This window comes from Caretta caretta, chromosome 7, assembly GCF_965140235.1.
Source record: "Caretta caretta isolate rCarCar2 chromosome 7, rCarCar1.hap1, whole genome shotgun sequence".
Lineage (NCBI taxonomy): Eukaryota > Metazoa > Chordata > Testudines > Cheloniidae > Caretta > Caretta caretta.
In genome coordinates this window covers 114,680,256-114,708,211 of record NC_134212.1, presented here as the reverse complement: position 1 = coordinate 114,708,211, position 27,956 = coordinate 114,680,256, and the positions used below count along the sequence as shown (strand labels likewise).

Below are 27,956 nucleotides of genomic sequence, written 5' to 3'. Positions count from 1 at the left end.
TTCTGTCTAGGAGACATTTATGGCTAAATCGAGCATGCATTTTTTTTAAATTAATCAGTGTATATTAATCTCCTGGATTTCCCCTTTTTGAACAATTTGTCATTCAACTAAGCTGCTCTGGTAAAATGTGCCATATGGTGGAAGCTTGGGAATTTCCTTGTGTGTCATATTTCACATTGTTTGTGTTTCGCCAACTGGTATAAGTAGGTAGTAACAGGGCATGGCAGCAACACAGAATAGTGAGGTTGGGAGACCGATACAGTGGATCTGTGACCATATAAAGGTGCATGTTTCTAAGATCATCTACACAGTAGCCACCTGTTGCCTGTAAGTACCAATACAGCTTGTTTGTCGTTCACAGTGTTATGTTTGAAGTTTAAGATTAACCTCCATGTTAATTCATTTGCAGGACTTAATTTGCATTTTTAAAGGCTGAAAGAAATCAAATCTCTTAATACAAAAGCCTGAAGAAGTACAATCATAAAATTGCCATTGTCTATCCTGAATGAGATCTTCTCTGTTTAAAAAGGTTCCGCCCCCACCCCAATGAAAGAAAATGATTAATCTCAATGATTAAACTGTTTACAAAATATCAGTTGAGATAATGTGGATGACTAAGAGCCCGATTGTAATTTAGTTTCTTTTGTCTTTCTACCCACATAGCCTAACCTTTACTCAAATTTAGATGAGTCTTTTTTCCTGCTCCCTTTGTAGACTCCTGCAACGTTGCTTTTGTGACTGTTACAGCCTTCTGAAGACTTTGTTAATCAGGCTTTAAAGAGCTTTCCTGGGCCGTCCATTGAAACAAAAAGGGTGTCAGAGTAATATGAAAATTAAGACGTAGAATGCAAGTGGCTACGCGTTCTTTTTTTCAATGCTCCAACATTTTTATTTGAAGTTTTAAAGGGCAATGGATGAAATCGTATTCAGTACATTAGATAACAGATATTCCACCATAGCATTTAACTACAAAACCCCCTCTCACAAGGGAAAAAACACACGGGTTTCCAAAAAGAAAAAAAAAAGTACAAATTCTCTCTCGAGGTCTCTAATGGCACTAGGTTTGCAGTGGGTTGTCTTCCCACCTGAAACAGCAGCCACCTGAGTCAACTGCTTCGATCTCTATCCTGGAATATGGTTGGGGTCACCCAAAAAGTTAAATGTCAGGAGACGGAGGCCAGAAAATAAAGAACTATCTCTTACCACCCACTTCACTGTCACACGTAGTGTCTGATGAAATTGGAGTAAAAGAAGCCACCTGAATCTCTCAGTCTGGAAGGGAACCTGGCTAAGCACTAGAGGAGGAAATTGCAACACTTTCAGATTTTCCTGGCAACGGGAGGCATTGAAACTACTTGTGTGGGACTAGTTAGTTATTGCTGCTATAACTGATAGCCAGGTCAAATCAAAGTTGTTATAAGAAGCAGACCTGTTACAAGTAACAGTGGCATTTTTTAGAGCTATTGAGAACTGCTTCCCAAGTGAAAGAACAGAACAGTATCTAACTGAGAGTGTCATCTACAAAAGGCAAACAAATGAAAGAGACCAGATTTGTTTTTCAATAAATGTGGAAGTAATTGCACTCCCATGCACTGCTACAGACTAGGGACCCAGTGGCTAGGCAGCAGTTCTGCAGAAAAGGACCTAGGGATTACAGTGGACGAGAAGCTGGATATGAGTCTACAGTGTGCCCTGCTTGCTAAGAAGACTAAGGGCATTTTGGGCTGTATAAGTAGGAACATTGCCAGCAGATCAAGGGACATGATCATTCCCCTCTATTCGGCATTGGTGAGACCTCATCTGGAGTACACTACAAGAAGGATGTGGAAAAATTGGAAAGAGTCCAGCGGAGGGCAACAAAAATGATTAGGGGACTGGAACACATGATTTATGAGGAGAGGCTGAGGGAACTGGGATTATTTAGTCTGAAGAAGAGAAGAATGAGGGGGGATTTGATAGTTGCTTTCAACTACCTGAAAGGGGGTTCCAAAGAGGATGGATCTAAAGACTGTTCTCAGTGGTAGCAGATGACAGAACAAGGAATAATGGTCTCAAGTTACAGTGGGGGAGGTTTAGGAAAAACTTTTTCACTAAGAGGGTGGTGAAGCATTGGAATGGGTTACCTAGGGAGGTGATGGAATCTCCTTCCTTAGAGGTTTTTAAGGTCAGGCCTGACAAAGCCCTGGCTGGGATGATGTAGTTGGGGATTGGTCAGGCTTTGAGCAGGGGGTTGGACTAGATGACCTCCTGACGTCCCTTCCAACCCTGATATTCTATGATTAATTGTAACATAATGCAAAGGCATCCAGCACATGGAGCGTGGTGACATACACACAATAAAGTAACCAGCTGGCACAAGTTTGTTGCTGTCAGCCCAAACTGCAAAGAAATAGGAAGGCAAAGTATAGCTAGAAGACAAAGCTGTGATTGTGATGATGCAGAAATGGAGTTCTTGGTTGGATAAAAGTGTTGAAAGGCACGATACCTAAAGCAACAACAAAAATACAGCAAATGGAGTATTAATCTAAAATCACTTCCTACCACCAAACTCCTTATGGGTTCAGTTCCACATTAGGATTCTGATGTAGGTCTGGTACTACTAAAAACTTATTTTTTTAAATGTTGTTAGAAATACACATCAAAGCACCTCTGCAAAATTCTACCCTACTATTAGACAGGTTCTTTTTCCTTCTCTGTTACTCACTGGGTATATAACATTGGGCAGATCACTTAACTTCTCTTGGTCACAGTGCAATCTCAATTACATCAATGAAAATGTGGAGTAATTCCAGTGAAAAGGAATCTGAATCTATACCGAGATAACTGAGAACAGATGTTCTCCCTCAAATACCCAGGCTATAAAATACATATCTACCCCCTTTGTTGTGTGTCATGGGCCCAGACCTTTCTAACTTCCATTGAAAATCATTCTGTTTTTCAGTGCCAATCACACTGGGCACTGCCAGAAACAAATAATCATAATAAACATTGTTTCATGGTTACAGTTGCTGTTTATTTGTGAAAGGGACAGAAAGTAAAATTCTTTGGGCAGGTTTCCTTGGTGCCAAGCAAATCCACTTGGCCTATATAAAAAGATATTTGTGATCATTTTTGGGAAAGTTTGTGATGTGTTTTCTTTACTAAGCGCTAGATTCTGCCAGTGGAGTTCCTTGCCAACAAAGGCACTGCTCAGCTCACGTCAGGGTGAAAGAATCTAGCCCTAAATCTCTGCTTGTTTTCATTTTCTAGGTCAAAGCAATCGGAATGGCTTTCAAATCTACAAAAAACTCCACAGGTAAGAATTAGAATCTACTGAGATTTGTCAAATGAAAACTTGTTCCAGCTTTCAAATTATTACAGTTCTTATGTAACATCCACACCAATGAGGTGCTGGGCATCTCACAGAGAAGGAATGAGGCAAGTCTCTTTCCTAAAGACATTTCAATGGACAACATAGAACGTACGGGAAAGGAATGCAGCATACAAAAAAGTGAGAGGTTAAATTGGCATATACCATATGTTAATGCCATAATTCTACCCCCTGTGGCTTCTTCCAGTAACCACATGCTCCAACGCAGCCTTCTCCCCTAAAAAAACAGCATCTTTTCCTGTCAGACTTGGTTTGAACTGAGTTTGAGATGGATAGAGTGTAAAGCAGTGGTCCCCAAACTTTTTATGTTGCACCCCCTTACCTCTGTCTGCGCCCGCCTCACTCCCTCCCTCCCTCCGAGAACTGCAGTCGGGAGCTGGGGCCATGGTCAGGGCTGGGGCCAGAGCTGCAGCTGTGGTTGGAGCCAAGGACCAAGAATGGGACTGAAGCCATGGCTGGGCCAGAAGCCAGGGCTGCAGTTGTGGCTTCAGGTTGGGGCAGGGCCGGGTATAGGGCTGGGACCGAGTGTGGGAGTGGAGTTGCTGCCGGGCCACGGAGCCACTTCTGGGCCATGGTCAGGGCCAGCAGCCGTGTGTGGGAGCAGGGCTGGGAGCCGGGGCCGGGGCTGGGAGTGGGGCCAGAGCAGAGCTGAGGCAGGCACTCCCTCCCCGCCCTCCTGGGAGCTGGCCTGGACCCCCTCCCCCCGAACCTTCCTCCAGACCCCCCAGTTTGGGGACCACTGGTGTAAAGGAACTAAACCAAACAAGTAGGGGACACATTTGGTAGTTCCAAGACATTCATGTCTTTTCTAAAGGCCATGGCAAAACTCCCATTGACTTCAGTGTGTATATCTATCTATCTATTTAGCTAGGTCCAAGATGGGGTTTGCTGTGGGTGAAGGCATGTCCTTTATAGGCTCTCCAGCTGCCTCAACATAGTCCTTGGGCACCTTAAAAATAAATCTACATCTTAAAGGCTGGCTTCCAGGTTATAAAGAGTTAAGACTAGAACTTGCTTATCTACAGCCCATTTGGAGGAATTGCAAAGCACATTAAATAGGAAGGAGTTAGATTTTGATTAATCAATTCCACCCAGTGATCACAAACTGAGCTAGCTTGCCGTGGTGTGCTGCATCATGAGTCTATGCATTTGGATTTGTTTTCCCCAGAGGCATTAGCTTGCATTTTCCCCATTTTACTTTCTGTCCATGTCGCTCCTCTTGTTAGATCCTGCCTTGCACCAAAGTATTTTCTGTCCTCTCTGGTGTTTGTAACTCTTCCAAATTGAATGCCATCTGCAAATTTCATTAGTGTGCTATTTACTCCCTCTTGCAAAACACTGATGAAGAAGTTAAATTAGACCAGACCTAACACAGACCCTTGCACCTCCTCAATGCAATACATTGTCAGTTATCACTACCCTGTGTTTACAATTTTGGGGCAGTCGGCAGCAATAAAATCAACATAAATGGGAATGTGATTGGACCTTGCACTTTATAGCTGTTATTTGTGCTTGTCTTCTCACTGAACAGGCTTCATGGCCTCTTAAGCACAGAAGCCAAGTGCTCAGGAGCACTTTGGAAGCAGGCCCATGTAGGAGATTAATTAACAACAAATGGAGTGACGGTGCCATTCGTTTCTCTTTGTTTGGTAGGAAATCAAGTCAACTTTTTTCAGGATGATGAAGTCTGCAAGCACGGTGACTTTATCAAATCCCCACCTCCTCAGCTTTTCACTACACAGGTACAGTAAACCCAAATTAGTCATCCTCCAGCAATCCCTTAACACGCCTCTGTTATTTCTGCTGTTCTGAGTTTTATCGAGAGGCAAACTGACTTTCCTTTCTGCAGAGTTCTTGGAAAAAGCGATGTTTTACCTTGTGCAAGTCTAGCAAGAGATGCTACACCCTGAAGTACCTTAAAGGCCAACAGATAAAGGGTTTCATTGCAATTGACCAGTAGGTATCTGAAGTTCATCACTTTTTCTTTTAAACCACACATCAGCAATCTGAAATGAGATCACAGATTTAACCTTTTGCTGCTGATTTAGCCCATGCAAGTCAATGGAAAGACTCCCACTGACTTCAGAAGGCTTTGGATGAGCTTGAAAGTGTTGTATTATTTGATAGACTTAATGGGATTTATATATACAAAAACCAAGCTACAACTGTGTAAAGGATCCAGGTATTATATCAGCTGCACACACTGCTAAAACAAAGGCTTCTATTACCTACAGTCATAGGTATCTTATCTTCTCCAAGGACAACATCAAGTACTCCTACATACAAAGGGATTCTGCCACACTGATGCTGATGAGCACCTTTCTCCACACTGGGACTTTACACGGAAGGATCTATTCAGCTTCGGGAGGGCTTTCAGAAACTGGTCCAAGGCTGGTGCATTTCAGCTGGATATACACTCTAGGCCTGATCCCACACTCCTTGTGCACTCCAGATACCTACATAGTCCTAGCAGGACCTAATTTTGTCAATTAGGCAGTGGCCCCTTGTGGGGAGCTCAGGGAGGGATTATATGGGCAATAGCCCAGGCTGCCCTGCCTCTTCCCACCCACGCTGGGATAGCACGCGACCATGGCAGTGCATAAAGGGATTAGTCACTGCACAGCACCGGGCACACTTCTTTGGGCAGGCTACAGCAAAGGAGGTTCGTTGGGCACTCTCTCCGGCCTTTGGCTGCGTGTATATGAACCAATCACACTCTAGCCCGGGGTGTTTGGGATATATAAGAAATGCAGGATCGGGCCCAGAAACAATAAAGCTTCTCCAATGGTTTTTGCACCTTGGGCCTGATCCAAAGCCCACTGAAGTGCACAAGAGTCTTTACATTGGCTTCAAAGACCTGTGGATGGGCCCTTCCCCCACCCCCACAGGCCTCATATTTCTGTTGTGCTTCTTCGTATAAGAAAGCAAACAGTGCAGTTCTCTTTAAGCAATTCTTTATGTCTGAAAACTTTCCAGCCAGCTGAATCAAAAGGGTTATTTTGAATGCTGTAACAACAGATTAATTCTACCCAGAAAGCTGTGGGGGGTGTTTTTTTTTTCTTTTACGAATATAAAAGTAGCTTTTTTCACCTCTAGTTGATGAATATTTTTTGTTTCTTTTAAAATTTTCTGATTTAAAAAAAAAAGGGAGGGGAAGGAAGGAAGGAAGGAAGGAAGGAAGAAATAGCAGTTTCAGGTTCCAAAAACTGAATTTTTCCCCATTTTCGAAAAACAAACATTGTGGGAGCATTTCCATTGAAAACCCAGGACATTTTTATTTTATGTATTTATTGACTTTTGCGTAACCCTTTCTGTGGAAAGACCTTACATTTCTCAGCCAGCTCTATTGTTAACGTTGGCTGTGTTTTAAAACATGTTGTAATCATTACAACAGTGCCTAGCAAAGTGAGGGCCTGTTCTTGGCTGGCCCTGAGGAACCACCATAGTAAACGTGATTCATTAATCTCAGAGGAAGAGTTATTGAAGCAAGAGCATAGAAATGATCAGGAAGGCTTTGATCTTCATGGCTTTTATGGATGATCATTTCACAGTGTGCATCAATGTATGGGATAAGCCTTATGTAAGTAAATGTTTCATATGCATGTCCAACAGGATTTCAAATATAAAGATTGGCATAAGTAATTATGAGAAGATGACAGCAGTAAGGAAGATGTTCAAATGCCACCCTGAGGAAGTGATATCCATCAGCACAAATAGCAGGGATTACTACCTCATTGGGAAGGACAGGTACTTGTGGTGAGGGTGGGGGGATGGCAGAGGGCATAGCCACCAGAACAAGTGTCTCTTGGGATCCATGGGGAAAGAAATTCTTAGCCCTGCTCACAGAGAATCAACTGTAGGGGACATGCCTGCCCTGGGGGAAATAGGGCAGGATCATTCTCTACAGTCCAGAGGGAGAATAGACTGTAGGGGAATGATTCAGGAGTTGACCCCTAGCTGCCTGGTTCCCACACATGTCCCCACTGTACCTAGAACCTACTCCCACTCCACAGGTGGAAAACAGAGAAAGAACCAGTGGAACTCTTTGCCAGAGGATGTTATGAAGGCCAAGACTGTAACAGGGTTCAAAAAAGAACTAGATAAGTTCATGGAGGATAGGTCCATCAATGGCTATTTTAGCCAGGATGGGCAGGGATAGTGTCCCTAGCCTCTGTTTGCCAGAAGCTGGGAATAGGCGACAGGGGATGGATCACTTGATGATTACCTGTTCTGTTCATTCCCTCTGGGGGCACCTGGCATTGGCCACTGTTGGAAGAGAGGATACTGGGCTAGACGGACCTTTGGTCTGACCCAGTATGGCCGTTCTTATGTTCTGTTGTTCTTAAAGAACAGGAATTAATGCTGCTTCAGCAGCCAATAGAAATTTGATCAGGAGGGAGCATGCTTTGTAGAGGGGCTCCCAGCTGTTTTGCCCCAGATTTTCTCCCTTTTCTTCCCCTCCTGCTGCTGTGTCAATGAGAGTGTTTTTCATCAAAGTAAGTACTGCAGGATGGTACCCTGTACTCATAAGCGAAGCAGGAAGAACATGCCTAAGCCCAAAGAGAAAAAACACCAAATACCTAGTTATCATTCAAGCATGCATTCACGCGGTGCATTGTTCCCTTAAGTCATCTAGTGGGAAAAGTTCCAGAGCCCATCAAATTGGTCCTACTTGTGAACAAAATGCAGCGTCTCCTTCCTAGTTGTCTTACAATGTGACCATGGTGTGGAGCCTGAGACGCACCTCACAGGAATTCTCCACACATGCCAGAAGTGAGCTTTTAGAGACCATCTTTCCACTGTGTAATCTCACTGGCCTTTATTAGCCAATGCTTTGTGTAATGGGCTGTAGTCATATGCTCCTATGCACAGCCCAAACTTGGTTTTGAATGGGCTGCCTACAGAAACAGGAGCCTCCTCACAGAACCAATCTTTCCGGGGACGTTTTGGCCAATGGGTCTGCATAGTTTTTGGGTCTGTTGGCCACACTCCTACCATTCCCTAAGGCCACCACGCTACAGCAGAGTGAGCTCCCCTAAGGCAGTAATCTACCATCATTGACATCAGTGGATGTAGGTTTAGGTTATTAGGAAGACAGAGATGCACCATTTATTTTTTCTTGTGCATGATAATACTGAACTTTTCGTTTCATCATTCCAACCCACAGGGAACAAGTTGAGGACTGGTTCACTTCCCTGTCTTCAGCCCGCATGAAGGTAAAAGAAGATGGCTTCTCTGCTCAGGTGACGTTATAGTACCAAAAGAGTCAGCTGTTACATGCACAAATCAGCCTCTTTAAAAAGAGCGGTTTGTAATTTCATTAGTAACTTGTGAAGAGAGGGAATCTATACATTGAAATTTGCTGGTTTAGACCCTAAGTATATTAAGTGCACTTTCCCTATAACACCGGTTTCCTAATGAACAAGAGATTCCTTTAGGGTGAAATCCACCCCTGTGCAGAGGCCCCGCACAATGCCTGCTCACCACTTAAGACCCACTTAAACGCTAAAGAATTTCTTGTTCATTAGGAAACATGTACTTGTAGAAGTAAAGTGCACAGGACTTAAAGAGTACATGGGCCTTGTGCAGGGGTGAATTTCACCCTTCATCTCTCAGAATGACAGTGTATCCCTAATTCTCATTTCTTGAGCCTTGGAGCTAAAACTCTGCAACACTGGGAACCACGTGGGCTTCTAAGAGCAGATTTTTGTCCATGGACCCATCTGTCCTCATACTGCTGTCACTGAACTCCTAGAACCAGAATCCTGCAGCTCAGAGAAGCAAAGGTCGGCCCCTCTCTTCGCCACCAGCCTTTGATGAAACAGTTGTGAGCACCCACGAGGAGATTCCGAGTGACTGCAACAAAACTGAAGTAAGGGGCTATTGCTAATGAGTCTGCTGCTAGTGCTACATGTGACCCTTGGTGTGTATAATTGAACCTCTCAGTGAAAAGGAAGTTCTCCTGAGCTCAGGGCAGCATGCACTCGGGCAAGTGGCCTGACAGGAACATTTTGCTTTCTCTTGGGATTGGAAAGTAGAAGTTAAGGCTCGAATGTGAGGGAATTCTGATAAAAGGCTCATGCTGTCTGGCCTATCGGCATTTAAGAAAATTTTGGGGTTTAGGATGGTGATGGCCTCAGCTGGAAACCTCACTGGCTATTTCAGCAAATGGGCCAAGGATGATGGGCCTGGAGACTGAACGACCCTCCCATCCCTAAAGGAGGTCCCCTTTAGCACATCAGGGTTGGCACATCTTACCAAAGCCAAGTGCAGGATGCTTCCCCGGCTGCCACCTGTGAAGTTCCTGATTGGTGGTTAGGATTTAAGGTCTGAAGAGAGAATCAAAGGCACAAATGGGAGGTAGGTGTCCGACTTCCATTGACTTTCTATGGGAGTGGGGCACCAAACTGTCCTTTGTCAATCCCGCTTCCCCCTCAATATTTAAAAAGAAAGGAAAAAAGTACTGCTGCGTTCCAGGTGTGCCTGTAGACTTGTCTAGGGAAAGCAAATGAATAGCTGCCAGGAAAGCAGTGCTTAGTGGAGTCGCAAAGTACCACACGAACAGGCAGCGCAACAAAGGTCCAGAGGGAGCGTAACAAAGACCGTGCTCTGTTACCAACCGACCCCCACCAATAACACAGCTGCAATACTCTGCACAGGGTGTCAGTGTTTTCCCTTTGGTGTGCAGGTGGAAGATCCCGCAGATGACAAGAAAAGGCCCCACTCAGATCCTGGCTCTCGCGGTCTCCCTGAACAGCAGCCTCACCACAGCTTACCGGCGCCTCTTCATCCTAGTCTGGTGAGCATGGCTAGCGGGGCCTGTAACGCCTCTTAGACATGGAAAGGTTGCAGGGATGCTCGTGAACCTGGGGCACTAGAAAGTTGACAGTGGCGCAGCTGCACTGATGCAGCTGCGGTGCTGTCAGGTCTCTCATGTCGCTGCTAGGACCTAGGGGTGACAGTGGACGAGAAGCTGGATATGAGTCAGCAGTGTGCCCTTGTTGCCAAGAAGGCCAATGGCATTTTGGGATGTATAAGTAGGGGCATAGCGAGCAGATCGAGGGATGTGATCGTTCCCCTCTATTCGACATTGGTGAGGCCTCATCTGGAGTACTGTGTCCAGTTTTGGGCCCCACACTACAAGAAGGATGTGGATAAATTGGAGAGAGTCCAGCGAAGGGCAACAAAAATGATTAGGGGTCTAGAACACATGACTTATGAGGAGAGGCTGAGGGAGCTGGGATTGTTTAGCCTGCAGAAGAGAAGAATGAGGGGGGATTTGATAGTTGCTTTCAACTACTTGAAAGGGGGTTCCAAAGAGGATGGCTCTAGACTGTTCTCAATGGTAGCAGATGACAGAACGAGGAGTAATGGTCTCAAGTTGCAGTGGGGGAGGTTTAGATTGGATATTAGGAAAAACTTTTTCACTAAGAGGGTGGTGAAACACTGGAATGCGTTACCTAGGGAGGTGGTAGAATCTCCTTCCTTAGAGGTTTTTAAGGTCAGGCTTGACAAAGCCCTGGCTGGGATGATTTAACTGGGAATTGGTCCTGCTTCGAGCAGGGGGTTGGACTAGATGACCTTCTGGGGTCCCTTCCAACCCTGATATTCTATGATTCTATGATTCTATGCTCTGAGCCAACAGGAGAGAGCTCTCCCACTGGCTTAACTACTCCAGCCCCACAAGCTCTGTTGGGGGGAGATGCTCTCTCGCCAACATAATGCTGTCCACCCAGGTATTTATGTCAGTGTCCCTTACATCACTCAGTGAGGTGATTTAAGCTGCAGCATGTACCTAGCTTTATTGTCATGCCTCATCTACCCTGAATATCTGTATGAACGGTGACTCAACACCCCCCTAGCAAGTCTAGCTGGCTCCGACTGTTAACCTCTTCTAACTGGCTGTGATTATTTCTTGTGTAGCTCTAACAGTTGCTCCTTCCCCTTCTGAGAGCATGACTGAGAATTCCCTCACAGTGGGGGCAAGTTGTCACAGCTCCATTGATTTTAATGGAGTTACAACACTTTACACAAGCTGAGGCTCTGCCCTTGCTAACGTAGTTGTAGACTGTGCCCATGTTCTTCCTGAATTGTCTTTCAAGCATCTCTCAGGGGTTGCCTACACACAAAAATTGCACTGGTTTAATTCAAATTGATTAAAAACCTCTTTAGTTAAACTGGGTGCCCTGCCCTGCATGAATACTCTTGAATCAGCATAAACCTGGTTTAGCTGGTTTAGCTTACACCTTTAACTGATTTCAGCCAGGCTTAAAATAGGAGTGTTTACACATAGACAGTTGCACCAGTTTAACTAAATCAGATGAAAATTACACCACTCGTTAAACCAGTGCTATTTTGTGTGCAGACCAGACCTCTGGCTCACCCACTTCTCTTTTACCTGCTAATCCTTCTCAGGTTTGTATTGCCTTGGAGCAAAATGCTGGGCCCTTGTTGTGTAACAGGCAGCATAGAAGTCCCTTTCTGCTGCGGGTGCCAGTTCTGGGCTGACGGACTAGGAGGACTGTGGACAGGAGAGGTGGGGCACACAGGGACTTCACACGACCTTCAGTTTGGATTGGGGGAGCTCTGTTTTCTGTTCGAGACTATGCAAAAAGTACAATGAATAGCCTTGCCCAACAGCTAACAAGGAATAGCATTCATCATGGTTTATTTGATAATAAGAGGTAGTAAATTTCTTAGTACAATATTATCAGCTCCAGATCATTCCTGCACGTATTGCTACTTGGATAGCTGTCTCCTGGCTTGTACTTTTGTGTTTATTTCCTTTTCTAGAAGTATGACTCTACATTTACTGGTATTAGATTGTAGTGAATTACTAGTGACTCACTATTGTAGGCCCTGATCTGTAAACTCTTCCTCAGGTAATTAATTCTGACTCTCACAAATAGACATGACTGGGTCTACTTGTGTAAGGACTCATTCATCTGAGTAAGGGTTTGCAGGATCCAGTCCCTAATCTATCCAAATCACTCCACACTTTGAGGCCAGGGACCCGTCTCTTTGTTGTCCCTCTGGTTCCCATGACAGCTAATTCCAAGTTGAATTTACATACTCTAAATAATGAATATGTTAAAAGGAACCCAGGTCCTGACTCCCACTCCCCGCTACTAACTCCTTGGATTAAGCTATTTATTATGATTTTATTACTTGTATTGCAGTAGCAACTAAAGGCCCCACTCAGAATGGGGGTCTTACTGTGCGAGGCACTGCCAACACACATAATGAAAAGGACTCAAAAGGGCTTATATTCTTGGCAGAACTCCTGATAGGCACTCCAGGTGGGGGAACACCACTGATCGCTATTCAGCCAGTTTCACATCCCACTTTGTGCTATTTTTAATCTGCGTGGTACTTATCCAATTTCTTCCTAGTTTTATGATGTGCCACTATGATCTGGATTCAACAAGGTACTCAAGTCATGCCTAGCTTTAAGCATATAAATACTCTCACTGAAGTTAACGACGCTACTCAAGTGCTTAAAGTTAGGTGTATGCTTAAGCACGTGGCTGAATCAGGGCCTATATCAAATGCCTTTTGAAATCCAGCACTGCTGCAGTATATCCTCTGCATTACATTTTTGTCCTGAATCTGTGATAATAGCTAATAAGATTATTCCATTTGTTTGGCAAGAGAGAATTTAGATACACATGTGTTGGTGTAATTTAGGGCTCAATCCTGGAAGGTAAGGAGTAGAGCTAGGAAGGAAATAGTTTTCCCATCCCAGAAAAATTTGAGATTTCAAAAGAGATTCCCATTCCAAATCAGGGCAAAATTAAATAAATAAATAAACCCCCAAAACAAACAAACGAACAAAAAACCACCTCAAATGTTCACAACTCAACGATCCCCAGAAAATTCTGTTTAGCTCAATCAAAATGTTTCATTTTTACTTTTTTTAAATGTTCCATTTTGTGATGGTTTTTTATTTAAAAAAAAAAAGTTAAACTATAATTAGCTTAAAATTTGAAACAAAATGTTGTTTTGAACCAAAAAACTGGAATTTTTCACTTCAAAAATGTCAGAAATACAACGGACAGTTTCAAAACTGTTTTGTTTTGTTTTTTAAATATTTTGAACTGAGAAATTGGTCAGAAATGACCCATCTTGCATGAACTGTTTCAGTTTTGACAAGTTAGCGTCTGACCAAAAAAAATGGTTACTTGAAAAATTCCAGCCAGCTCTAGTGTCAAGCTTCCTTCCCCACTCTAAACTCTAGGGTACAGATGTGGGGACCTGCATGAAAGACCCCCCTAAGCTTATTCTTACCAGCTTAGGTTAAAAACTTCCCCAAGGTACAAACTTTGCCTTGTCCTTGAACCCTATGCTGCTACCACCAAGCGTCTTACACAAAGACCAGGGAAAGAGCCCACTTGGAGACGTCTTCCCCCAAAATATCCCCCCAAGCCCTACACCCCCTTTCCTGGGGAAGACTTGATAAGAATCCTCACCAATTTGTACAGGTGAACACAGACCCAAACCCTTGGATCTTAAGAACAATGAAAAATCAATCAGGTTCTTAAAAGAAGAATTTTAATTAAAGAAAAGGTAAAAGAATCACCTCTGTAAAATCAGGATGGTAAATACCTTACAGGGTAATCAGATTCAAAACACAGAGAATCCCTCTAGGAAAAGCCTTAAGTTACAAAAAGACACAGAAACAGGAATATACATTCCACCCAGCACAGCTTATTTTACCAGCCATTAAACAAAGGAAAGTCCACTGAAGACAAGGGAGGGTCTGTCTCCACTGACGTCAGTGGACCTTAGATCAGGACTGTAGAGTCCCATCTTTGCTCCCATTGGCTTCTATGGGAACATTCTTGGACCTGTGTTGACTCTAGGCTCCAATAAGTGCCAGCCTTTGTGTTGTAATCAGTGAATACCAACAAGGCACAAAAATCGATTGGTCATTCCTCATTTCTGTTCAATGCCAGTTTCCTCCTTTTCCCTGAAAGAAAGAGTGTAATTAGTTTGCTTTATGTTGAAAACAGTAATATATTCAGTGGCACATTTAGTAGCTTTAAAATGTATTGCCATGGAAGATGTAATAGAGAGATAAAGAAGGAATGCATCAAACATGGCATGGAGAAGTTTTCTGATAAGAAGCTAAATACTAATTATACTCTGCAGGACAATCAAATCAAGAGGGGGAGGGAATGTAGAGATGGCGGATTTAGCTTGGAGAAGTGACTTGTTCCTCCATGACTTGTTAAATACTCCTGGTCTTTATGAAGGACCATTCTGTGCTAGCTCCTACTGAGGGCAAAGCAAACCATCCAGTATATACTGGGCTCAATTTCTACTCTCAGATAGCCAGGCATAGCTTCCAGCCCACTGAGCTTTGCAAGTCAATAGCTGAAACTGCTGTCTAGCCAATAATTCACTCTTTATTCAGGCAAGACTCCCACTGCTTTTAACAGAGGGGATCAAAGATGAATAATGTCTCCTTTTCATTGAAAAAAGTTGACACTTTTCAACCAGTTCTAGATTTCAGTGAGGGTGTTTGTTTAAGTGAGGACATCAGGACTGGGTGTGGAGCAAAGAACCCAGGTACAAATCCTCAAAGATATTTAGGCCCCTAACCCCCATTGTTGTCAAGGGGGTTAAGCATCTGAATAATTTTGAGGATTGGGGCCCCAGTGTGCACAAGGGACACAACATCCATACGGGATCCTGTGTAAATTTTTGACCATTAGACCTGATGTTTGAACGCAGCAGCTATTTCTGCATATGCAGTCATTTGCGAGGGCAGGCAACGGTGGGTACAAACATTGCATCCACAAATCAGCTATTTAGATATCTACAGTAAATGATATTAATACTCACAGCTTTGCACCTGCAGCTGATTGAGTGTATAACTGAGGGCAAAGACAGAAGCCTTGTTCAGAAGTCAGACGTATGGTGTTATTATTTCTGCCTTTGAGGAGCAAGTCTTCCCACAACCCTTCCCAACAGATTTTTGCCAAGGAAATGGAAAGAATATGTCAGATGTAGATAATGTAATGTCCTATTAAACATGGAAGCATTTTTTTTAAACAGAATAACAATTCTGAAAAGACCAGCCAATGTCAGCTGCTGCTGGATTCAGATGAGAACACCGGAGAGAAGGGGGAAGAATATTATGCTTCTCCAAGCAGTGTTCTAGCACAGGTAAGCCACATCAGGTAGGTTTCTCTGTTGATCCTGCTCCAAGAGAATATTCAGTTGTCCAAACCCAATGGTAGCAAGGTTGCTTGAGAACCTAACTCACAAATCATTGGCTAGCAGGAATCATAGAATATCAGGGTTGGAAGGGACCTCAGGAGGTCATCTAGTCCAACCCCCTGCTCAAAGCAGGACCAATCCCCAATTTTTGCCCCAGATTCCAAAATGGCCCCCTCAAGGATTGAACTCACAACCCTGGGTTTAGCAGGCTAATGCTCAAACCACTGAGCTATCCCTCCCCCCAGTTAAATTAAGATGGAAGAGAAGAACAATGTAGTGCACACTGGTTTGGGAAGGAATGCATCTGAGCTTGGATTAGCAGAGTATTTTGGTTAACTGAGGTTTGGCTGAGCTGCATTAGCCACAATACAGCACAAATGGACCCTACATAAAGAAGCTGAGGGGACTCCTTGGTGGATGAAGAGAGAAAATGTTTACCTCCCACGTTGTTTTTCATTGTCAACAGCTGGAAAGTGAGCTATCGAAGTCTGATCCCCCAGTTCAATCACACAACCCAATGCAGAAGGAGGATCATCTCAGCAGGAAGTTGTACGTGTTGATGAAACCTCTGTAGGTAGCACTTTCTTTTAGTATTTAAAAATCAATACAATGTAACGATATGATCAGAGCTGCATTCTTGCTGTCTACAGGAGGAAATCTACAGAACGCACCCTGTTTGGGAGAGGCTATCTTGGGGCTATGGGCAGAGGTGAAAGTAAGCCGGTATGCCCCAGTATGGCATACTGGCAAGAGCCGGTGCACGGTGCTTTCCCCAACGGCAATATAAAGCCCTGGAGTAGCAGCGGCGGGGCTCAGGCGGGGATTTAAAGGGCTGGAACGGTAGTGGCTGCCGGAGCCCCAAGCCCTTTAAATCTCCGCCTAAGCCCTGCTGCCAAAGCCCTGGGGTAGTGGTGGCGGGGCTCCGGCGGGGATTTAAAGGGCCATGGAGCTCCAGCCACTGCTACTGCCCCAGCCCTTTAAATCCCTGCCAGAGCCCTGGTGCTGGAGCCCTAGGGTAGCGGCAGTGGGGGTCCGGCAGGGATTTAAAGGGCCGGGGCGGTAGCAGCGGCTGGAGCCCCGGGGCCCTTTAAATTCCTGATGGAGCCTGGCCGCTGCTACCCCCGAGCTACCAGCTGCAGAGGTGGCTGGGAGCCCCGGGGCTCAGGAGCGATTTAAAGGGCCCAGGGCTCCAGCAGCTGCTACCACAGCGGAGCCCCAGGCCCTTTAAAGTTCTGCCAGAGCACAAAGCCCCAAGGTAGCGGTGGCAGCCGGGAGCCCCCAGGGCTCCTCAGTGATTTAAAGGGCCCGGGGCTCCGCTGCGGTAGCAGCTGGAGCCCCGGGCCCTTTAAATCACTGAGGGGCCCTGGGGGCTCCTGGCCGCCTCTGCAGCTGGTAGCTCAGGGGTGATTTAAAGGGCCCTGGGCTCCCAGTCTCCACTACTGCAGATGAAGCCCTGGCCCTTTAAATCAAGATTTAAAGGGCCCGGGGATTTAAGGCCCTGCCTCTTCCTGTTGAGGCCATGTCTCTTCCAGTTTAAGCCACGCCCCCTGCTCAGGACTCCGGCGTACCCGTAAATCCTTTAACTTACTTTCACCCCTGGCTATGGGGGAGAGATTACTAGAGTGAAAATCAAATTCACTTCAGCAATTTATATATTATGACATCCTGACAGGCTTACACAGAATAAAATGTGGCACTGTAAGAAGTTGACTGATGTTTTTTCTGGGCTAAACAATGTAACATCTGCAGCCATGTACATTCACAGACACCCAAGCCAGACACTCATTAGAGCAGGCAATGTTGTGCAGTTGTTAAAAAAGAACTGTTTCCTGGTATGCCTCTGCCTCGCTGGGCAATCTTGGACAAGTCACCTCTCTGTACCTCAATTTTCCTACCTATAAAACAGGTCTAATATTACTTACTTCATAGATGTTTGCTTGATGTTTGCAATATGCATCAGTATTGTCACATGAAAGACAGTACAGAAGTGCAGAGTATTAATCCAGGGTCACATAGAAACTTCACAGCTTTCACTATGCACCAGAGGGTGGCCACTAAGAACTTCAGTGACAACAGCATAGAAGTCAGATCCTCCAGTTCCAAAATATTAGGCCCCTAACTCTTGAGTTATAGGAGAATTTCCATTGGCTGTTGTCATTAATACTTGTGACACACAGATGAACAATTCTGATTCTCTCCAATGGAAGACAGTAGTCTGTACACACTCATATACACCAGTTCATTACAATATTATTTAATTGCACATTTTATATTAATATTATATGTGGAACTGGGAATAGAACTCAAGACCTTGCACTCCAGATCACAAGTCTGTCCCATTTGAGTTAAAGGATCTCTCCATTAACTGTTGGTACTAATTGGTACTCTTTTCAGGCCTCCAGCCACTAGAAGGTGCAACAAATAATCTGACAAGCATTTGAGCAGGTCTGACACATTGTATCCAGTAGAGGTTAATGATGCATGCTCCCACAAGCCAGTATATTGCAGTGCCAACAATCTCCACTTCCTTTCCTTGTTAAACCAAGTTGCTTGGAATAGTTTTCATTTTTAATAAATATTCTTTCAATATTGCAAGTGTTTTGGTTTTTATGCTCCATTTTTAGAAGGCCAGTTTAGTTCATTTAGCTGTAATTTTGGCCATTGGATTTGCTACAAGAACTTCTTGTTCTTTGCCTCACTGACATCTATTTGACACAACTTCAAACACAACAAGAGTAACCGTGACTTGACATGCCAGCCCTGTGCATTTTTTATTAGCGTTCTTATTCATTAGGTTGCCTGAAGAGAAACTCCAGCCCACATGCAGAAGTGATGAATTCCTGACCCTTCCCAGAAGCCAAGAAAATAGCATAGATTTAAGAAACTGCGAGGCAGATGAAAACCAACAACAGCTCATGCAAAGCAGTACCAATAAGCAGCTAACTGAAGAGAGAAAGCCAAATGCATCGTCACTATCCGTGGTTCAGTTATCTATAATAATCAAGTAAGGATGATTTGGGCTGAAATATGTAATAGAATGCTCTTTAAAAGTAATCACATTAGGCCCAGATCTTTGAGATAGCTATTATGGACTTAAATAGCGGCATTGCTCCTTGTTCTAGTCAATATCACACAAGCCAGAAATGGATGAATGTAAGAATTGTGAGCTTTGACTTTGCGATGGCCAGGTCTTAAAAACCAAACACACCGCATAACACTTTTAAGAGTAGGTGCTGTTGCTCTTTAGGGTCTGTTTTGGGCTGAGGAAGGAGATGAAAGCCCTGATCGTGTTTGGAAAGAGTTTACTAGTGGTGTTTTTATTTATTAATATGCACAATTAGAAGTTTTCTATCTGCTTCCTTGTCTCTTGCAAGATAGTGAAGAGTGTGATTTCTAGCACAAAACAGCAGTAAAAGCGTTAGAAGGTGTTTAGGCATTGAAATCAATGGGAGTTACGCATCTAAACGCCTTTCAAGATCAGAGCCAGAAGAGTCTGCCTATTAAACCCCCTATTTTACCTATCTCATCCAAGGAGAAAGGAGGTACTGTGTTAGTAATAAATAACAGCCACACCTTCGCCATCATCTAGACCAGAGGTAGGCAAACTACGGCCCGCGGGACCCTCCTGCCCAGCCCCTGAGCTCCTGGCTGGGGAGGCTAGTTCCTGGCCCCTCTCCTGCTGTTCCCCCTCCCCTGCAGCCTCAGCTCACTGCGCAGCCGGTGCAATGCTCTGGGCAATGGGGCTGTAAGCTTTTGCCAGGCAGCGCAGCTGCAGAGCCGCGGCCTAACTTGGTGCTCTGTGCTGCGTGGTGGCGTGGCTGGCTCCAGCTGGGCGGCACGGCTGCCTGTCCTGGTGCTCTGGGTGGCGTGGCTGTAATGCCGCCAGCCACTGGTGCTCCAGGCAGCACGGTAAGGGGGCAGGGAGCAGGAGGGGTTGGATAGAGGGCAGAGGAGTTTGGGGTGGTGGTCAGGGGTGTGTATAGGGGTTGGAGCAGTCAGAGGGCGGGGAACGGGGGGGTTGAATGGGGGCAGGGATCCCAGGGGGGCAGTCAGGAAGGAGAAGCGGGGTTGGATGGGGTGGTGGGGGGACAGTCAGGGGCAGGGGTTCCTGGGGCGGTCAGGGGACAGGGAACGGCAGGGGTTGGATGGGGCAGGAGTCCAGGGGGCCCATCAGGAGGCGAGAAGCAGGGCGTGAGAAGCAGGGGGGGGTCGGATAGGGGGCAGAGGCTGGGCCACGCCTGGCTGTTTGCGGAGGCACAGCCTCCCCTAACGGGCCCTCCATACAATTTCGGAAACCCGATATGGCCCTCAGGCCAAAACATTTGTGCGCCCCTGATCTAGACCTTGGGCAAGCTTCTTAATGGTGAGATCTCATGGAGCAGAATATTCTCCAAGAGAAATGCTGACAAATCCAGCATCTGCAATATTTAACAGTAGGCTAGATAATGCCCTGAAGGACAGACTGTAGGGAACAATAATGAACTTTCACAAGGGTGAGGAAGGAAGGCACGGATTAGATGACCTGAATGATGTTTTCCATCTCAACTTCCTATCATTAGTGAGTATGTGCTTCAGTTCTCTGATTGGTACAGTCTGACTTGTCTACAACATCCTCTCTTACAGCAAAGTCACAGAGGACAGCCAACTACAAGAGGTGGATATTTGCATCCCTCATGCTGATGTCACCAGTAATCTAACGCTTATTGAAGCAGCAGGACAAATATGGTAGGGCCTTTACGTCTGATGGTGGTGGGTACTTGTCCAGATGTAAATGCCTGTCAAGCACTATATAAGAGCTAGGTATTTCTTGTGTGTCAGGCAGGGGGTAGTAACCATTGGGAAAGCATTAGCCTAAAGGCTATTCTTCTAATATCAGCATGAATGGCATAATTTGTCAGTTGTCCATTATGCATATGGTAAACTCACTTGTGTTTATGTGACCCTCAGTGGAACAGGGGCAGGGAAGGGCCAATAGGATGATCAGAGGAATGGAAAATCTACCTTACAAGAGGAGACTCGAGGAGCTTGGCTTGATTAGCCTAACCAAAAGAAGGCTGAGGGGAGATATGATCATTCTCTATAAATACATCAGAGGGATAAATACCAGAGAGGGAGAGGAGTTATTTAAGTGCCAAAGCTAACACAAGAACAAATGGATATAAATTGGCCATCAACAAGTGTAGGCTTGAAATTAGATGAAGGTTTCTAACCATCAGAGGAGTGAAGTTCTGGAACAGCCTTCAAAGGGAAGTAGTGGGGGCAAAAAAAACTTAACTTGTTTCAAGACTGAACTTGATAAGTTTGTGGAGGAGATGGTGTGATGAGATTGCCTACAACGGCATGTGGCCCATCTGCAACTGCTAGCAGCAAAAATCCCCAGTGTCTGAAGATGGGGCAGGCTCTGATTTACTACAGAGAATTTTTTCCCAGGTATCTGGCTGGTGGATCTTGCCCATGTGATCAGGGTCTAACTAATTGCCATATTTGGGCCCAGGAAGGAATTTTCCCCTGGATCAGATTGGTAGAGACCTAGGGGGGTTTCACCTTCCTCTGTAGGTCACTTGCTGGTTTAAACTAGAGTAAATGGTAGCTTCTTTGTAACCTGAAGTATTTAAACCATGATTTGAGGACTTCCGTAACCTCTGGCTGAGTTGCCAGTCTATTACAGGAGGGGGGTGGGTGAGGTTCTGTAGCTTGTGATGTGCAAGATGGTCCAGTCTGTCCTTAAAGTCTATGAGGGCCAGGGGGTGCACGTCTTGTTAAATATCAATAAGTAAAAGCTTTTCTACCAAAAATCTCCCAGCATTTTGTATGGTTGGACAAGTTATTAGCCCCATATTATGGGTGGGGAAGCTGTAACCCAGGAAAATTCAGTGATATGCAGAAAGTGTCCGATTCTGACCCCAGTCTACCACTAATCAAGAGGCAGTTTTGTGGGAAGATGTGATAATACTTTGGGGTGGGGGAGTGTGTTTTGATGGTTCAAAGCATCAGAAAGATTATGGGCTCGTATTTGGAGCAAGGGCCTAGGAGGCAGGACTCTTGGATTCTACTCCCAGATGAATCGCTGGTTTGCTTTGTGTCTTAAAACAAATCACTTCAGCTCTTTGCACCGCAGGTTAATATTACTATGCACAGATGAGCAAAGCTATCTCACATGCCTGTGGTGTGGTTTAAATAAGGAGTGTTGGCAGAGAGCCTAGGGTTCAATGCAGACTGTAAGTGCAAAGTGCTAGTGAGTTGTTTCAGACAGGCTGACCTGAGTGGGAGTCCCAGCATAATGGCAGCCAGGTATTCTCTAACCATTTTCAGCACTGGGAATAGTCCAGACATGGTCACTCTTGGATGTTGGGTGCACAGTTCTCCCAGCAGCGTTGCAGGGTAAGTAGGCAGTGTGGAAGTCAATCCCCTCCCTAGATCTTCAGTATCAATAAAGTAGCAGAGAGGAAAGAGGAGCAGGGTAAAGGACAGACCGCGTGGAAGATTAGTTCAGTGTTTCATCCTTGTCCCCTGCTGTGCCGCCTCTTGCTCTTTCACTGCTGCTCAGCAGTAAGAGTGGCTCTCGCCACGGCTTTGATGTACCACACTTATCAGCTGGACTGTGCGTCTGGAGGAAATAATTTTTTCAGCCCCTATCCGCGAGAGCAGGAAACACCACAAAAGAATCAGAGATGGGGCCCAGCTGCAAAACTTGGATCTGGACCTAAATACCCAGGGCAACCCTAGTGGGAATTCATACTGAAAGGATTTGGCTGCTTTCAGCTGGCAACGGTTTTGGAAAAGAGCATCAGATCAAGGGGTCAACGGGCTTCCAGGCTGCTAATCCGCCAGGAGAAGCCAGGAGAGATCAGCAGCAAAGAGAGGCCAGCTGAAGGATTCTAAGGGAGTTGACTGAAATTGCCACAAGGGTAGTTGGAGGCAGAGTTTTGATGCATCCTTTTACAGGGACAGCCACAACGCTCTGATCCTGCTGTTCAGATGCCGAGTTTTAGTTCCGTCTGGGCTGCAAAGGTGGCCTGGAAAGAGCCTCTCAGGTAAATGAAGAGCTAACTTCTCTCCCTCAGAGGCAGTGTAGTTACATCAGCAGAGTGTTTGTCCCCGCACTGTTCAGAACCAAACAGGGTAAGTCCCTGCCCTGCCTGGTGACCCTACCCAAGCCAGACCTCTTAGATTAAGGGAGGACAATGCTGCATGACCTGTAATCAGATCCCCGCTAGAAGTACCAGCTGGAATGGATGAAGCCGTTTGGTTAAAACCAAGAATCAGACCAAAAAGCAATGATCCCTTTTAACCTGTTTACCACTTCCCATTTTGGTTCAGGGCCATGCAGCACAGTTAGAGTGAAACAGTTCAGTCAATTGTGTTTGGACAGTGGGCCCAAACAATCCCATTCATGCTCTTTGTCTCTTCTTCCCCCTCCCTAGTGTCTCTCACTGGAAGGGTCCCAGCCACTTAGGCTGTATATTTCACCACGGGGATCACATAGTGGCTGTGAATGACCTGCGCACACAGAGCATGGATGAGGTTTCCTTGTTTATCAGCAGGTCCATGAGAAAGAAGGTAAACCCTAATGGTGATTGGTCAGGGAAAAGAGACATAGCTTTGGGGGTCAGATTATGATCCCACAAGGGCTTCTGCCAATCCAAGCCTCAGAGTTTCAGGAGCTCACTCCTGTCCTGAGGAACTATGGAGAGTAGCTGAGATTAGCTGTGTTCCCTCACATCTCTTGGTCCCTAGCAATATCTGAATGGATATTGATCATCATCATATGACTGGGAGATTAGCCCTGGGGGCAGGGTTCCAAAGGTTGTGACTAGGGCCAGGAAGAGATCCAAATACATGACACAGCAGTGCTGGCAAGAAATCGTTACACCTTTCATAAAAGGCAGACACCCACTGAGAGTTAACCCTTTCTTAGCAGTCTATTCATGGCACCCACTCCATCATATAAATGTACATGTCTGTATAGTTAAGGTTGCAGAACAGTTTAACTTATAACCTTGGGTTTTCACACACTTATAACTGCCCACAAGTCACACTTGGGACTGATGCTTTCCATGCACGTTCTGTCCCAAAGGGGGAAATTCTTTGTGGGGGCGGGAAATCAGCGCAAACTCCTTTTTGCCATTTTTGAGCTCTGCAAGGGTTTATACCCGCCCTTTACCCCAGTGCCTGGCAAGCAGATAGCTCAAAATCACTCAACTTTGGAATCTGCATTCCGAGGGCTATTTACGTGCCAAAAGTCTATTGAATGTTTTTTTTTTAATTGGTTGGATGCTAATAAAGTTATAAGCAACAGAAAAATCATTTCTGGTCAGGAGCCTCAGCAGGGATAGAGGCTGCTGCTGAGACCATTTGCACAAAAGGTGGTTGTGAACACAAAATCCACCCCAACCACTGTTGTCTTAGCTCCAGGCATAGGAGGTAATCACCAGTAGCATCAACACCAAAATCCCACTCTGTACCGATTTGCAATAACACCCCAGACTCCCATGGAATGGAAGGGCCAGAGTGTCCACATTGTGATTCTTGAGATGCTGAGCAGTTATAAATCTCATGCAGTCCGTCAGTGGATGTGACGGGTGCTCAGCATCTTTTGGTTTCAAGCCTTTAGGCTGTTAGCTTCTTGGATTAAGGAAATGCCTGTTTATTGTGTATGTAGGAGGTTGCTTGAAGTGTTCAATCCATAGGATGTTTTACTCACACTCAGAATGTTGGGAACAGAACCTAGGAGTCCTGATTCCCCTTCCCTAACCGTTGGGCGTAACTCCTTTTTCAACACTCATCTCCTTCTGGTAGAGGGCTGGAAGTCTGAGTAGGCCCTCACAGTACATAGCACCGATATATGTTGGGTCCCATGTGGAGAGCTATATTTCTCTCAGCTAAGCTGCAATCTTGGCACGCATGATCTCCGCACCCCACCCTCCCCATACGGGCACCTTTATGTTTGGATCTGCTGAGGTCACCCAATGCCAGTGTAGCCTGAGCAATAGAAAGCCTGTCTCAAATACCAAGAGACAATCCAAATAACACTGTTAATAGATGAGGGTATTTAGATGGGGGGGTTACGGGGAGGCTTAGGGGAGCAGTGATATTTTATCAGATGTGGATTTACTGAGCTATAACAAGGTGAACCTTGTGTGTGTGTTTTGGTTTGTTTTTCTAAAGGTGAAACTTACTATCCGTCGGATCCCAGATTCAGACATTTTCCATATTAAAGGATGTTCATGTTCCTAGGTAAGTGCCACCATTTTAATGGCACCTGTTACTGCAAAAGAGGTTGTTTCTTCCCACCCTAGGAGTAATATAATTCACTGTACTCAAAGCAATGCACGTTTATTCTACCCCAGGCGAGGCTTAAGTTCATGTAGGGAGAAAAAAAATCTATGTTTTTATTGATCACGTTTATTGCAGTAGTGCATAGGGACCCGATTGTGCAGGGATTGTACAAACAGTTGTATAGTCCCTGCCCCAAAGTGCTTAAATAGATGTGCAGACAAAGGGTAGGGGAAAGGGATATAACATGTGATAAAGAAATAGTGCTTTCATATTCAGTACCACACAATCCTTCCAAACAGTCTTCCCCATTCAGAGTTGTCGCTGTTATGTGCGGCTCTATGAAGAGTAAGAACTGACTTTTTATTCCTGATTTGCAATGGTCTCCACACAAAAGTATCTCTCTCCTTGCTATGGAAACCTCTGTTTCAGTGCTCTCTAATGCGTAATAAAAGCTGACCTTGTCCCATGCTGTAGGGACTTCTGCCTACTGAAACAAGGGTGATCATGTTCTGCTGTAACATATACAGATTCAAAAGAGTCTTATAATAAAGCACGGAACACCTTGCTTGCCATAGCCTCCTTGAGAGTAGGTCAAATTTATTATGCCAACTAGATCATCGTATAGGGACATATTCACCATTGGTACTAGCAGCAGTAGATTTGTCTAAGCTTCAGCTAGTATGTCTGGATTCTAGCCGAACAGGATGGGCCAAAACTTACCACAGGTGTAAGAAGCAGCTATAACTCATATCCAAGTTGGTCTGGTTGCCCCCTGTTTACTCCAATAGTGAGTTTACCCACAAGTGTAGCATGTACACTTTGAAATTCCATGTGAACCTTCCCCCAAACCCAAGATTTTGCTCACTCAAGATGGCAACAGTATCAGTGAAGCCAATCATAAGGATTAATAATGTTTATACAATGAATTCACTTCATTTCTGCTCAGAAGGTCAATTTCTGAAGGTTTTCAAGCCTCTGTCTCTTCTGTTTTGCAGATAAGTGGTTGCCATGTGCATATTCCTGAAGATGGAAGGATCATTACTTAATATTTCTATTCCAGTTGCACTCAGATGCCTCACTGTGTTGTGCCCTGTATAAACACATAGGGTCCTATTTAGAAGGCATCAACTGTGACACTGAAGGCAGAAGGAAAAAGGACAACATCTGCCTGAAGAACTTCCATTCATTCAAAGTGGTGGTGGGGCTGTTTCTCTTTAAATTGTCTTTTTTGAGCAACATCACTGGTGCCACAACAACGCCGTTACTTGATCGGAGGACTGTTTTTCTCATGGCTAAGATGGCTTCAGATGTGATTCAAATTGGGAGTCGTCTTTGGTTTTGCTGACAAATCAGCCTTCAGGACAATCTTCCAGCCTTGAAAATGGCCACCATGCCATTGAATTGCAGTACAAACAACTAACTTCCTTCTCCTAACTAGGGGGGAACAAAGGAGGTAGAAATGGCGTTAGAAGTAATTTCCTGCCACTTCCTGGAGCAAATGTTCATGAAGGGAGGCATTAATAGGTATAAAATCTGTCTGCAGTTGTCTTTGGAAAAACACTATTGCAGAGAAATTTGCATATATCCGTTGAAGCAGAAAATGAACCATGCAATCTGCATCTCTCTGTTACGGCTCTCACTATTATGGCAATAGTGTTGTTCCTATGGCAAAATGAAGTTTTGGTAGATTTGTCTAGCACTGCAAGTTCATTTGTTTTCAGAAAATTTCAGAAAATTTGGGATTCATTTCCTACTTTTGTGAGTCAGAACCAAGGTGCTACCAAGTGATTGTCAGCTGCTGCTTGCTATTATGTCAGATTGTGTACAGCATAGATATTACATGGTGTGATTTTATTTTTGATGCAGATTGTATTCTATCTATAAAACACAGAGGTGAGAGCCATGTGATGAATTAGAGGGACATGAGCTATGTTCCACAGGGATGTGATGCAATTTAACACGTTCCTATGACTGCATCACCTGCCCAAAATTATCCCAGCTGGACTTGCTCTAACATTCCAAACCTTTCTGGGGCTTCAAACACCCCCTGCATTTAAACAAAAAATTGCCACAGAAGTATTGCCACAGAAGTATTGCTTTCTTCCCCCAATTACACCTGCCCAAAGCTCTGGATGGGCAATGTACAACCCGCGTCCAATAACAACTTTTCTAGACCTACAAGACTTTTCTAGACCTACATCATGGCTTAAATAGTCAACATCTCATGGCCCTTCTGGGGTAGCAACAGCAGCTTTATACTAATGGGAATGGGAGATACCCAACTCCCATTATGACCCAACACTCCCCTCTAGCAATGGAAGGCCCAAAGGCAATGACTTTAGACTTGTGCTATTCTTAGGTCGAGAGGTGTTATTTTTAGATCACTTTTAGGTGTTTTACCTTTAATTTTAAAGTTCTCTGAGCTGTGCACAGCTGAACCATAGTCCTTCTCTTTGTATCTAAGTGTTATATAAAATATAATATATTGTATGAATGATGTATGTGCCTTTGTAGCCATTACGTTCTACTGTGTGGTTATCCTAGCCAGCCTGGTGTAAGTTTAGTGCTACCTTGGGTGTTTTTTTTAAAGCAGCGAACTTCTGATGCAGTGCTTAAGGCCACATGACACCAGAAACTGAGGTAGTTAGCAGCAGATGCTCTGCTGGCTGGTTAAAGAAGGCTGCCTGCCTAAAGCCATGGCAATCCTGCAGGAATGTCAAAACCTGCTCACATTGCTGATACCTTAAGCTAACCGGCTCGGTGCCTGGGGCCAGTATCTGCCATAATATCTAGCAACACTCTAGGTGTATCAGCATCTGCAGAACTGGGCTCACCAGCTAGGGCAGCAAGGAGGAAGGGAGGTTGGAGCGTTAATTGTCATGATCAGTTAAAACATTAACAGGCTGCACATCTATTGTACTGTGATTTCCTGTAATCTAATGCAATAAATGCCTGTAAGAGGGTGAATAACTGACAGTTAATTTCCATTTTCCCATGGCACACACTTTCATTACTGGCCACTTTTCTTTTTTTTAAATCTCAGATATTAACTGTGACCTTTGTATCTCTCCATGATTGTTAT

General features: G+C 44.8%; 1 protein-coding gene and 1 long non-coding RNA gene across 3 annotated transcripts in view; one reads left to right on the top strand and one right to left on the bottom strand.

Annotated features, from left to right (window-relative positions):
- The first annotated feature begins 29 nt into the window (after positions 1-29).
- PLEKHS1 (pleckstrin homology domain containing S1) lies at positions 30-27,844 on the top strand. Of its 2 annotated transcripts, none has more exons than XM_048857845.2 (15): positions 30-327; positions 3,250-3,295; positions 5,024-5,112; positions 5,220-5,326; positions 6,983-7,117; positions 8,538-8,586; positions 9,126-9,242; positions 10,059-10,169; positions 15,431-15,541; positions 16,062-16,165; positions 18,390-18,599; positions 20,219-20,320; positions 23,020-23,155; positions 24,764-24,832; positions 25,870-27,844. In XM_048857845.2, the coding sequence occupies exons 2-14, from the start codon at positions 3,265-3,267 to the stop codon at positions 24,830-24,832; spliced, it is 1,371 nt and encodes a 456-aa protein (XP_048713802.1). In that variant the 5' UTR covers positions 30-327; positions 3,250-3,264; the 3' UTR covers positions 25,870-27,844. The 2 variants fall into 2 exon arrangements, with proteins under 2 accessions (XP_048713802.1, XP_048713801.1); XM_048857844.2 differs by having other exon boundaries at positions 8,538-8,613.
- The window catches only part of LOC142072833 (uncharacterized), a 31,941-nt gene continuing 17,977 nt past the window's right edge, over positions 13,993-27,956 (bottom strand). Inside the window, exon 3 of the long non-coding RNA XR_012669426.1 lies at positions 13,993-14,339. This is a non-coding gene — a long non-coding RNA (uncharacterized LOC142072833). The remainder of the gene's footprint in view (positions 14,340-27,956) is intronic.

What these genes read in the sequence shown, in the direction of transcription:
- PLEKHS1 (XM_048857844.2), top strand. Translation starts at nt 3,265, where the DNA reads ATGGCTTTCAAATCTACAAAAAACTCCACAG. An exon ending in CTCAGCTTTTCACTACACAG is followed by an intron (nt 5,113 to 5,219) that starts GTACAGTAAACC and finishes TCCTTTCTGCAG; the next exon opens with AGTTCTTGGAAAAAGCGATG. An exon ending in CAGTTATCTATAATAATCAA is followed by an intron (nt 18,600 to 20,218) that starts GTAAGGATGATT and finishes CCTCTCTTACAG; the next exon opens with CAAAGTCACAGAGGACAGCC.